Genomic DNA, 13,030 nt, shown 5'->3' with positions numbered 1-13,030 from the left:
ACCCCAAAGACACTGTGTGGGCTGGCTTGGGATAGGGAGCAAGGGGAGATACACCCAAAGGCCATGCCATCACCTTCAGCTGGAAAAGCAATCAGATCACACATGCGTGCTTCCATAATGAAGAAGTGGCTGCAGGTGCCTTCTACAAGGAGCACCTGCTGCTTTGCGAGCAGCAGTTCATTGCCTGATACACTCCACACAAGACGTGCCCTCGCTTTGGGCAAAACTGTACCGTGAACAGAAAGAAGAGAGGGCCTCGGTCACATAAGATGCCTATCCAAAGTGGATTTGGCCTGGAAAGTTGGATAAAACCTTCCACATGACTGGCAGTGTGTGAGGATAAGCAACCCTCTGAAATCCTACCAAGTATGCCCTTATTCGGCTGGGTCCCTGCCTGGTTCCTAGGCTGCCCAGTGCTCCAGGCTCTGTGGGCTGTTGGTGCTCAAGGCCTCTGTGTCCTGTTTCGTTCCCAGAGGGCTCCAAAGCAGTGTGGCCACATATCCTGGCCCCAAAACACTTCTGGTAGGATCAGGGAAGTGGCACAAGCATAACCTCAAGAGTCAGTGAACTTGGTGCTGGTAAAACACAGCTGGGGACATCTCTCTGGCTCAGGCTGATCAGGATGCCAGTAGGGAGGGTCTCAAATGCTGGGTGGGAGACAGGACTGTAGGATCTGAAAGAGTAGCCACTCTTCCCTTACACGTTGAAGCAGGGAGAGGGAAGGAGCTTAAGAAAAGCATTTGTGGAAATAGCATCTCCCATGAACTTTCCTGCCAAGCTCAGTTTTGCACTTCTTCCAGTTCCTATGTGTTCTTATTTCTCCCAGTTCTTATGTGTTTCAAAGTGTTAGGACGAGTATGGCCAAAACGTAGCACAGTGCTTGAAAAATCCCATGGTTGGTGGAACGTAAAGCTAAGTTTATTTAGGTGCCAATAGATTTGGAAACCCACGCAGAGTTGTGCCATACTTTGCCTTTTCAGTGAACTTTCTGAAGACCCTCGCGTGTAGTCTGGTTTTCAACAGGACAGAATGGAAAAGGTTGAAAGAAAGTGGAAGACCCCAGCTGCATAAGGGCATTTGGGCAGGTGCATTATGGGAGCTGCTGAAGTCCAGGCTGATAACCATCTCTTCTAAGTAAGAGGAGTCAGTGGAAACTACCTGGTGGATTGACTTCCTCGCCGGTTGCCAAATCCTTCCACCCCTTGGTGCCGGTTTTCTTATGCTGAAAGAATGAATGACGCGGGTGCTTGCTTTTCCTATCAGAAAGATTCCTCGGAGATACCACCAGGTGAGGTATGGAGCCTCCCTTGGTAAATTGCGAAGGGAAATCAAGCTGTTGTTGAAGGATCGGGATCGTAATTGGACTAATTATTTGCAGCCTTCCATGAGAGCTGGGATCCAGTTTGGGATCGAGTGCACCCCAGAGTTCCTGGCTGAAGGTGGGAGACCTGTACGCTCTGGGCAGGGTTTGGCACACACGCTCAGGGCGTTGCGCAAGCCTCTCTCGCTGCCTGCTGCCCTGGCCTGCAGCTTGCGCGGGGCTCAGCCTGCCTTAGCCCACTCCTCAGCACCCAGGTTCCCCCCCCCCCGTCTCTCCAACCCCTGACCCTGCTGTGCTCTGATCCTGGCTCTGGCGTCACAGAACACGATCGCGTGCGTTCAGGACGTCCACGGGAGCAAGGGCTTGGGCTTGCGTACCCCAGCGCCTGCAACAGACTGTTGAATGGATTCACAACTCTGCCTTGTGCCCAGCCTGCCCGGGGAAGCCACTGCTATCGCAGCCAGCTAGCTCCAATCGGCAGCTGGCTCCCTCGCAGCCAGAACGTGAGGGAGGGAGGCGTCGTCGGTCTGGGTATTTTTTGGAGACCCTGCTCTCGCCAGAGAAGGCGCGCGGGTAGCAGCTCCCGCTACGTGCCCCGGCCGGCGCGCGCCAGGACCCAGGCCCCCCTCCTCTGCCCTGCGTGGGTGGGTCGGGGTCGATTGTGGTGTGGGACGGACGTGGAGCGAGGGTCGGGCGAAAGTGGGCACGGGGCCGCCGCTGGGAGAGCCGGCGGCGGGCGCGGGTCCGGGGCGCGCCCAGCCCACCCACTCGCGTGCCCACAGCCGCATTATTCCCTATAAGGATCTGAACGGTCCGGGGCGGCCCCGCCCCGCCGGCCCGCGCCCCCGGCCCCGCCCCCTTTTCGGAGGGCCGATGAGGTAATGCGGCTCTGCCATTGGTCGGAGGGGGCGGCCCCGTGCGCCCGGGGGAGGGTGTTCCCGGGGCGCTCGGGCTATATCTCCCGGCGGCCGGGGCAGCGGCGCGGAGTGGGCAGCGGGCGAACGCGGGTGCTCGGCAGTTTCTGCTTCTCGGACTCCGGCTCCTCCTGCTCCTTCGGCTCCCGCTCCTTCGCTGGGAGAGCCCGCCCGCCTGCCTGTCCGCCTACCCGCGCAGTTTGTGCGCCAGCGCCTTGTCCCGCTGGGCACTCGGAGGCCAAAGTTGCCCCGCACGACTGAGCGGGAGAGCTCGGGCTGCGGCAGCCCCGCCGGCGGCGCGCACCGCAAGTTTGCAGAGGCGAGTGGCAGTCCCAGCGGCGATGACTCCGTGGCTCGGCCTCGTGGTGCTCCTGGGCAGCTGGGGACTGGGGGACTGGGGCGCCGAGGCGTGCACTTGCTCGCCTAGCCACCCCCAGGACGCCTTCTGCAACTCCGACATCGGTAAGCGCTCCGAGTGCGCTGCTGCCGGGGCTGCTGCGGGACTCCCGGTCTCCGCCCCAGGCACTGGGCGCAGGGGTGCAGGGGCGGGGTGGCGGGGCTCCGTGTCCTCGGGCGGAGGGAGCTCTGACGTGGCCGACACGGCACCCTTCGCCGGCCCTGAGGATCTGAGGTCCCTCCTGGTCCGTTTGACAGCTGGGCCAAGTTCCCCACTCGGGATTGAAGGAAGAAGGGCTGGGGGAGAAGAGGAGGGAGAGGGTTCCTAACACTTGGCCGCGCTAACTTACCCCCTGGGCTGTTGCGTGTCCTTGCTATAAATTTTTTAAAAGTTGCCAGCCAAGTGCCAGACCCTGCACAATGCAAGAAGTCCAAAGTTGCAGGTGGAACTTGGAGGATTCTGCTTTTGCCGCCTCTCCTGTCGATTCCCTTCCTCCCCTGGGACTCAACCCAGCCGCAGGCTCCCCAAGCCAGTGGAAGCTGGGGCTCTGGGGCTGCCAAGTTGGGCGAATATAGGTGGAAAAAGGAAGAGAAAGCTTGGGAGGAGGGAGGTGATAGAAAGTTGGTGAAGGCTCACTTATCAAATAGCTGTGAAAACTCACAGGAAGGTGTTTTTTTTTTTTTTTTCCTTCTGGAGTTGTGTGTGTGTGTGTGTGTGTGTAGATGACACCTGGTGAACAGATTTGCCACCAAAAGAACCAAGATGCCAAGGGTCACATTGTAGCGACAGTTCCAAACTGGACTTTGAGCCTGGCTTAGACCCTGCAGGAAGTCCAGCTCCTTCTCCCCCAAGACCTTGAGGGAGGGTATCCTGGGAAAACTTGTCTGGGAGTGTGTGGGACACTTGGATCGGGACGGCCAGAGGTGGGATGGCAGATGGAACACGTCCCTCCCCTCTGCGGCTCAGCAGGCGTGCGAACCGAGTGTCCCCGCTGCGTGTGTGTGTGTGTGCGTGCGTGCGCGTGAAGTGCAGTCACACAGGGAAGCAAATCTTCCACTGGTGAGGGACCCTACACGTGTGTCGCTGGAAGGAGCCCCAGGTTGGGAGGGGCGCTATGGGTGGGTCAGGCGCAGCCTTGGAGAAGCCAGAGAGGGGGCCCTGGTGCTTGGAGGTCGTTTGGGTTGGCAGCCGGGGATGTTTGTGTGGTCTGCTTGTTCAAGGCTTCCTGGGGCCTGCCGCTGCACACCCTTCCCTCCCCTGGGAGAACTTGGCTGGGCCCTGCCTCTGTGGGTCGTTCAGGATTCTTGGGGCTACCTGAAGCCGGGAGAGGTTTCCTTCCTTCGCCTCTGCCACCCCTACCCGAATTCCTCGCTGCAGCTGGTGGCGTTCCCACCTGGTTCTTGTTGGGAGGTGGTGCTGTTGCTGCTGAGTTCTGGTTGAGCTCCGCCCAGAGGGCCAGGAGGCTAGCAGGTGGTATTGGGCGGGGCCGACTTTGAGCTGGGCCCGGGGGTGCCGGCTGGGGGTTTTGATGTATGGGGAGAGGAAGAGCTCATTCCTCGTCCTGGCCCTTTGCTGTGCACGGGGTGAGGGTGAGGGTGGCTCTCCCCTGAGAGTCCACCAGGACAAGGTAGAAATAAGAGCAAGTGCACCCTGCTTCCAGCAGCTCGGTCCACTGCTGAGCCTCCCATTTAAGGTTCTTGCTGTGGGTCTGGGCAGATGCAAACGTTTCTTGTAATTTCTTCTGGGTTTCTCCAAGACCGAACTGCCCCTAACCTCTTTAAATAAAAAGTGCCCGGAGAAAAGCTGAGTGACCAGGAAGTTCCCAAGGACCAGACGACTGTGGCAGCAAGCACCGAAAAGAAAAGGAGAATTCCCCGCGGCCCTGGCGCGGGCCCAGAGCCACCCTGCCCGGGTTTGGTGCACTGCACTGGTGGCCGCGATGAGATAATGCTTTTAAAAATGGGAGATGTGGGTGTGGGCCCTGCTTGTTGACCTCTGCCGTGCACGGCGCCCTGCGGCCGTCCAGTAGGTGGCTCCCGCTTCTCCTTGCTGGCTCCCAGCCTTTGTGGTTTCCAGCCTGGCCTGAAGCTCTAGCCATCCTCATCCTGTGGAGCGCCCCATACCACCCCCCACCCCCAGCCCCACGGAGTCGATGCCCCAGGCTAAGCCAGCCCACCAGCAGCTTCTTCCAGAACCTGCCTGCTGTTTTTTTTTTTTTTTTTTCTCCTTGTGGCTGGGTGCCACGCCTGGCTTGGTCCCCTCTAGGGGCTGCCCCGTGGCCTGCCTTCTTGTAGAGCCTCATCCACAGGCGTCTCTCTCTGCCTTTCATCCTCCGAACCCTGGGGACTGGCACAGCCTGTGGGCGAGGAGGAGTTAAAAGGTGTTTCTATGGCAACTCCGGGCCCTGCACCCTATGGCAGTGTTTAGGGGAAGAATAAACTACATGCAAGCTTAGAAAACCCACCAGGAGGAAAAGAAGGGGACTTGGCAGCAGCCGGGATGTCTGTGGCCCCCCTCGCCACCAGTCATTGCTCCTGAAACTCGGGACAAAACCTTGACTCGGGAGGAGGAGTCGGAGGGGGCTTGGAAGGACGAAGGCAGCCTTGGCCGGGCAGATCCTGCTCTGGCAGCTCTGCCCAGCTCCAGCAGGGGCGGGCAGCGCCAGCAGCTTTCTGAACACTTCTGTGCGTGTGTGTGTGTGTGTGTGTGGTTCCTGCGGACTTGGGGGCAGGAGAGAGAGTGAATCTGGTTCAGAATGCCAAGCCCTTGTCTCTGGCCCTCTTTGCACAGGGCGATGGGGCTGCAGGGTGGAGGGTTGGGGACTTGCCCCTGAGCCTGTCGGGAACTCAAGAGTGAGGCTCGGCTTGGGGGCCGGCCGCCAGCCCTGGAGGATGGCCCTGGAGATCTCTGAATTGTTTTGACAGGGGCTACTGCCAGCAGATTCTTTCTGTATCAGATCTGAGGTTGCAGTTTTAGCAAAGAAGCCGTTTTCAGAGAAATCGGATCCACTCCCTCTCGCACACACGATTATGCCTCAACACTGGGCTTTGCAACCTCAGGGAAATACAAAGGATAGATTCTGGGGAAGAGCCTGGCACTGGGCAGGGGCTGGAGGGACCCAGACTATTGAATCCTGGGAACCGCAGACAAGAGGAGCGCTGTGACTGGGCTGGAGGAGGGAAAGGAGGTCTCTCAGACCCTAGCAGGTGCAAAAATGTTGTAAATGTTCTTTCATCCACCTAGAAACTTAAGAGCTAATTGTGCGCCCATTTTTCAGGTGTAAAATACTGAGGCTGAGAGTGGTGGCGACCCAGCCACTAAATGGTAGGGCTACCATGTACTGTTATGCTTGACCCATGGTATCCAGGCAGGTCACTGCTCCTCAGATGGAGAGGGAATGGATGGGTAGGTTTGCAGAATGCTTTGCTGCTTGCCTGGGGGATATCTTCTTCAAAACTGTTAAGATGGCCAGAGGTTCTAACCGAACAACCTTTAGAGAGGAAGGGCTGATTATTTTAGGGCATCATAGAGAAAACTGAAGGTGCATTTCTCATGTGCTTTGGCTCTGAGACTTGGAGAAGATCCTCGCAACTATCAGAGTTAAATGGTGACTTGGTTTGTGCCATCAAGGCCCAGGCGGAAGCAAAGCTTGGAGAGGCAAGGCAGCAGGGGCCTCCAGGTGGGGGTGAGCTGGGGCTCCCCAGGGCGAGGGGCTTGGTCTGTCCTATGGTGGGAGGAGAGCCAGGGAGAGTCGGATGCCTGGGTCCTGCTGGAGAGGCTGCCTCTCTAACACGGGTGTCCCTTTCACAGTCCCTGGAGAGATAAGGCTGGAAAAGTGGCCGTGGAAGGGGCTTGGGTGTGGAGAGTTTTGTTTGTTTTGTGGGAACAGCAGGAACCATTCAGCTCCACTGCTGAATGGCACATTCCAACAGGTTCATTAATTACAAACAAAAACAACACAATTCTCCATTGCATTTGGCTTTTACTGCTCCAGCCAGTATGGACAAGGAGGCCGCTTCTTCTAGCCTTTGTCACAACTCCTGGGTGGCCCCAGGAGGCAGTGTGGGGTGGGAGTGGGGCTCAGAGCCTTCCTCCAGGGCTTGCTGGCTGTGGGCTCAGGCACGCTAGTGATGTCACTCAGCTTTTATTTCCCCAGTCTATAAAAGGGATAATAATTTATATCAACTCAGTCTTTTTTTAATCCATACTTTCAAAGTTATAATAATTATGTGAAAAAACCTATGTCCATCTATGTATGTATCCATGTGGATTTCCATATCCACCCCTGTGCTCATCCACCCAAACCTATTCATCTAAAATCAGAGAGGTAATTAAGGGCAATGTGCTTAATTCTAGCTCCTCCTACAACTTCCTTCCCCCTGTACATCCACATCCATAGGTACCAATAGAAGATTCATGGTAGTTTTGCTTCTTGGAAATAGGAATAACACTACAGTCTATGCATACCGCACAGACTATTCCTAGTCATTCAACAGAGTGTGAGTATTCTTTAAGTAGATACACATAACATCTACTTTAGTCTTCTCGTGTATAGTATTCTATAGGGTTCTAATTTTTTTAAAAGATGCATTTTTATTTATTTGAAAGTTACAGAGAGAAGGAGAGACAGAGGGCTTCCATCCACTGGTTCACTCCCTAGATGGCCCCATGACTGGAGCTGAGCTGATCTGAAGCCAGGAGCTCCTTCCAAGTCTCCCATGTGGATGCAGGGGCAGGACTTGGGCTAACCTCTACTGCTTTCCCAGGCGCATTAGCAGGGAGCTGGATGGGAAGTGGAGCAGCCAGGACTTGAACCAGGGCCCATATGGGATGCCAGGGCTTTAACCTGCTGTGCCACGGCGCCAGCCCCAGGGTTCTAATTTTGAAAAGTGAGTACTTAAGTACAGACTAAGCACCATTCTAAAGGATTAGCATGTACCAACTTCTCTCTACACTCTCGTTAGGCCGATGTGCTATTGTCCTCTCCATTTTACAGCTGATGAAATGGGGGCTTAGAAAAATCGGGTGACTTATTCAAGATGATGCAGTTAGTATTATCAGAGCCTATCCTGGGTACTGAATAAAATTGAAAAAAAACTTAAAGAATAAGCTTAGTTTGGTGCAAAAGCATTTGAAATTTAGGTATAATTCCTTCACAGTGTGCATTTTGTGTGACCTTTGTGATGACTTCTCATATATAAACCCTTGCCACCTGGCTCTAAAATATTCAACTACTATACCCTATTTTTACCATACCACGTATATATCATACATTACTGTATCTATTACCTTATTATAGTTTCCTTGTAGGCATGCCACAATGTAGCCAGTGTCCTGTTGTTGATATCCAAGTTTTCAAGAATTTGTCCTCCTTATGAAGAGCACTGTACCACATAACTGTATAGCCCTGTTGCTGGTGTATACCGTATTTCTCTGTGGCAAAGATACACTTGAATTACTGGGTACAAAGGAGGTGCGTCTCCCCTTCTAACAGTCCCTGCCCATTTGCCTTGTGGAGCGGCCGTTCATTCCAGATGTGTGACAGGAAGAATGCCACAGGCCTTCGCAAATGAGAAAACAATTTCTACTTTTTATGAACTTGCTCAGGGCTTTTTGTCTTGTTTTTTGCCTTCGTCCCTTTGCAAGGGAGCGAAAATCAGGGCTATTCGGACCAAGTTAATGGGAGCTTTCGTAATAGGAAGGGAAGGATTTCAGTGCCAGGAAAGCCATGACCCTGGACTTGCTGCAATTTTGCAGTAATTAAAGATGGTTTTACTCTTTTGCTTTCTCAATAAGCAATGGGTCTTCAGTGACATTAAGCTGTTAGTCTTTGGGGTTTCACGTCTACGTAAACGCGTACGTGGCTGAGTTTTAAACACACATGCACAGGGGCTTGTGTTCCGACCCAGACATCCCATGGCCAGGCTCAGGGTGGCAGCAAGAGACACGCGCTTTTGCCCCCACTGGCTCCTTGTGTCCGAGTGGTGCCTGGCGGGGAGTGATGGGGTGGCGGTGAGGAAGAAGATGGACTGCAGAGTGGGCTCCAGCCAAGAAAGTTGCTGAAGTCTCCTTGTTATGCAAGCTGGGTGGGCTGGCTCAAGAGAGAAACACTATGGTGGGGTCAAGGTCATGAGACCCCACCCACCTCTGCCCTTCACCTCCAACCATCAATATTCTCCCTCTGGCCTTGGCCCACATGCTACTCTCCGTTGGAGCACCCTTAAAACAATTTTTGCTTCTTACTGACTTTGCTTCCTCTTTGCTTCTTCGAAAGCGAGCAAAAATTAGGCTCATGTACACAAAGGTAATGGGAGTGTTTTAATAGGAAGAACTCATCTGGTCCCATTTGCCTGGCACTGGTGTGGAACAACAGTCACACCTTGCCCAGACACTGTGCTGCAACGCACCATCTGGAATGAACACCCACTTCCCTGAAGCTGCTTGGGAAACTGCCCAAGGCCAGGGTCAGTCCTGGGCTGGGAGTGACCTAGGGGGCTGTGTCCACCCAGGGAGCTGCCTCTCCGCCCTCAGAGAGGGGGAGGCGCCTGCTGTGCTGTCCTCTTCCACCACCCTCCCAGAGAGCAAAGTGGAGTGGTAGAAGACCACCAGAAATAAGGAGGTGTACCTACTGTGTGCCAGGCACCCTGTGAGGTGGGGGTAACCCAATCCTAGCTGCTTGAGGAATTGTTGGGGCCAGAGAGAGAACCACTTGCCCATGGTCATCCAACTAAGAGACTGTTGGGCCAGAATCGACACGTGCATAGACTATTTGCAATCCCCGTGTTCCACATCAGGGTCTCGTACAGATCAGGGGCTGGACCTCTGGAGGCCTGGTTCCATTCTGTGTCCTTTGCCACTTGCCCTCTCTGCTTTTGGATTCTACCCCTGCCATGCTTATCTTGGATTGTTTTCTCGCACTGGTTGGTTGCTCATCAGTCTGTCTCCTTGCTCTGTCTTATCAGTGTGTGGTCAGCCCTGGGATCCTAACAAAACCCAGCTTCCCAGCCTCCTCCGGATCCCTAACCCAGTGCCCCTTTCACTGTATCAGTGGTTGTTCCCAGCTTCTTCAACATCAAAGAACATGTTTTTCTAAATACATTTTCCTTTCGACGGACTCTGTATTTGGAAAAATTATCTGTTGCGACTTTGTGTGTTGAGTGTTGGGTACTTTTTCATCAACATAGAGCTGTAACTGCTGATGTAGCCAGTCATTATTCTGTCATAATCAGATAATAAACTAATTGTAGCCAAATGCAAGGAACCTTGGTGTTTTTATAACCTGGGGAGCCTTCTCGTGGGTTCCTGCGTGACTGAGTGTATGACTTGGGTTGTCTTCCTGATGTGCTCAAAGTAGCTGGCGGGCCCCTCAGTAAGTTACCTCTGGAGAATGGCTCCTCACCAGTTTGCTACTCTCTGCTCGTGGGCAGGTCCCAGGCATGTGCCATCTCCAGGGTCAGAGAGGGCAGAGGCAGCCTCCTGGTTGAGGAGCGTTCCCTTCAGAGAAGGAGACGTGGGTTCAGGTATTTGTTTTCCTGTAGCCATCTCTGGCATGCACCAGCAAAGTTTAGATTCCAGCAAAAAAAAAAAAAAAAAAACGCACTAAATAGTGTATGACGGGGGGCCAGGGGGTAGCTGTCCCGGCTGTTGGAGAACAAAGAGGCTGTGGCTTCGCTACTGAAAAACAGTAGTGCCTTTAGCTGCAGAGGAGCCTGGAGAACCCTTTCTGACCGTTTTAGAAGCCAGCATGGGGCTGGAATGGTGGTCCATGTTGTCCCAACACCCAGCTCCGATTCACAAGGGGTAATCTGGAAGCTCATGGAAAAATGGGTCTTACGAGAAACCTATGCTTGGATTTCAATGATTTTTTTTTTTTTTAAAGCTAGGTTTAGTGCCTTTTTCTTTTTTTTTTTTTTTCAACACTGATTTATTTACTAAAGTTTTTGTTAGAGGGAGAGACACAGATGATAATCTATCCCCTGATTCACTCCCCAAATGACTATAACTCTGGGGCCGTGTCAGGCCAATGCCAGGCCCTTTATCTGGGTCTCTGCTGCTTCTAGGCAGTTAGGGAGCCAGGTCAGGAGTGGAGCAGCTGGGACACGAACCGGCACCCATAGGAGATGCTGGCATCACAGATGGCAGTTTTACCCACTGTGCCACGATGCTGGCCCTGGATTTCAAGAATTCTTTTTGGCCCAAATAAGTTTATCTTTTAATTCTATTTTCCCACAGACTTTCTAGGGTCTTTTCTTGCATGTTCACATAAACTTTATCACCTAGTGGTGGCATCCATGGCTCGGAGACTAGACACCGAGTATCCCTAGGCCTACGGCCACCTGGGTTTTTGTGCAAGTGAAGAGAGGAAACTATATGATTTGACCTCAGAAAGCCCAAGAAGTTCAGCTGATGGGAAAATGGAGGCCTGGGATGAAGGGGAGACGGGGGTTGGGATAGTAGAGGGGGAAATCCTGGCCGAAAATCTTCTGGAACCAGTGGGCCTTAAATACCCTTGGGTACCCTCTGCCCAACTCTGACCCCTCGTGTGATAAAGGCAGCAGGCACAGGACAGCCCCCACTGCCTCCAGAGAAGGTACCTTTTCATTCAGAAATCTTGGGGTTCCTGCAACCCCAGATTAGGATGTGGGTAAGGCAAGCCTCGAAGCCAGGGTCAGGCTGCACAAGGCTGCGGATTCATGCTGGGCGACAGTGTTGGTGTTCATCTCCGGGAGGGGTTCTCTGGGACCTCGACTTGGCCATCGTGAGTAGATGCAGAGCCTTGCAGGTTTGGAAGCGCAGCAGCCCTGGGAAGCTCTGCTTGTGTACAAGCTTGGACGAGTTCTTGGGCCTCAGCGTTCTCAGAGGAACAACAGCGCATGCCACCCTGGGTTGGTGAGGAAGTGAGCTAATTGACAGGAAACGTCAAACAGAACCTGCACCCCCCAGAGTTAGACCCCATAAGCTTAGTTTTTAGTAGCAGTGCTGTTGCTAACATTGCATCTATCAAAGATGAGGCAAATGGGGCTCTAAGGGGTGCTGTGATGTTTTCTAGAGTCATGGAAAGTTGAGTTTCAAAATCCTGCTTGTTGGACACCCCCGCCCCCATGTAATGCTTTCCACAGGCCAGAGAGACAGAGTTCCTTTCCCTCCTGATTCATGTCTTCTCACTTCCACTTGAGTTCCTTTTATGACCACACCATCCCAAGTGGGATGATGGGAAAGGGAGGTGTCATTCCCATTTAATGGATGTCAACATTGAGAACTAATGTGGCTTGACAGCCGTACAGTCAATACATGGAATCGGGATTAGAGCCCATGTCTTTTAGGGCCAAGGCCACACCTCTTCAAGAGTCCCCTCCCTAGACTGCTCCAGCATGTTTGCCTTTGGGAGGCAGAGGTAGAGGATGCTGGGCCAGCCAAAGAGAGGGCCCTGGAAATGGACTGGTGACACTGAACTTGGAAGACGGGTCAATGCCTCCTTGCTCCAGCCGCTGCCATGGCCCAAGGTGCAGTGCAGTGTAGGGGAGGGAACAGTGGCCTTGAGGTCTAGTTCTGGTTCATCACTTGGTTCTGGAATCACCTTGGGGTATGGTTGCCTGGGTTTTTGGTCTAATCTGTAAAACAGCAAGACTGATTCCATGTGGTATGTATATACCATATATATAATTTACTGAATGCCTGCTATGTGTCCAGTGCTGCTGGCTCCAAATTCCCTTGGATAGAGCTCTGTAGACTGGCTGAATAATTACACACCTGCATTCATCAATGACAACCTGTAGGGGGTAACTTCATTAGAAATGTGATCTATTGGATTGGAGCCAGCGTCTCTGTGGTTGTAGCCATGGACGAGGGCTCTGGCTGGACCCAAACCTCTAACGAGCTCAGATACTTTAACAAGTGCCATATTTGACTGCCACACTTCCTGTTGGAGCCCAGCTGATTGGCCAAACTGGTAGCAACCTTGTGGACCTAGTCTGCAGCTAGATTGGGAATCAAGGGCATTTCAGGGCCTTGGCTGGATGGAAGTGAACTTCACAGCCACCACTACAGAAGCTGGGGGATGAGAGACAGCGCCGAGACCCGGGGCTCAGCAGAACAAGCCCTTCCTTGTCCAGAACCTACCTGAGCGCTCTCTTGCTCCAAGAGATTTGGTTAATGGCTCAGCCCAAAAGAGTTCCCTCATGGAAGACTGGCTTGGATGAAGACCTTTAGTTAAGATGCCTGACCTGGTGGGAATCTACTGATGGGAATGAGAGGGGGGTTCGGAAGACCCGGATCAAACGTGCAATCTACTTTTCTCCCCTGGGATGGGACAGAGGCCCCCGAAGATCCCACGACTTTGGCTTCCTGACACACAGACACTGGAAGGACCAAGAGATTCAAGAGCAGCCCGACATTGGG

General features: G+C 53.4%; 2 protein-coding genes across 2 annotated transcripts in view; one reads left to right on the top strand and one right to left on the bottom strand.

The window, feature by feature from the left end:
• SYN3 (synapsin III) overlaps nt 1–13,030 on the bottom strand; it is a 413,512-nt gene that overhangs the window by 236,655 nt on the left and 163,827 nt on the right. The window lies entirely within an intron of this gene.
• TIMP3 (TIMP metallopeptidase inhibitor 3) overlaps nt 2,299–13,030 on the top strand; it is a 51,980-nt gene continuing 41,248 nt past the window's right edge. Inside the window, exon 1 of the mRNA XM_062202949.1 lies at nt 2,299–2,697. Coding sequence (XP_062058933.1) covers nt 2,577–2,697 — 121 coding nt within the window. The 5' untranslated portion in view covers nt 2,299–2,576. The remainder of the gene's footprint in view (nt 2,698–13,030) is intronic.

Source organism: Lepus europaeus, chromosome 10, assembly GCF_033115175.1.
Source record: "Lepus europaeus isolate LE1 chromosome 10, mLepTim1.pri, whole genome shotgun sequence".
Classification (NCBI taxonomy): domain Eukaryota; kingdom Metazoa; phylum Chordata; class Mammalia; order Lagomorpha; family Leporidae; genus Lepus; species Lepus europaeus.
This window is presented reverse-complemented; position numbering and strand designations above follow the sequence as displayed.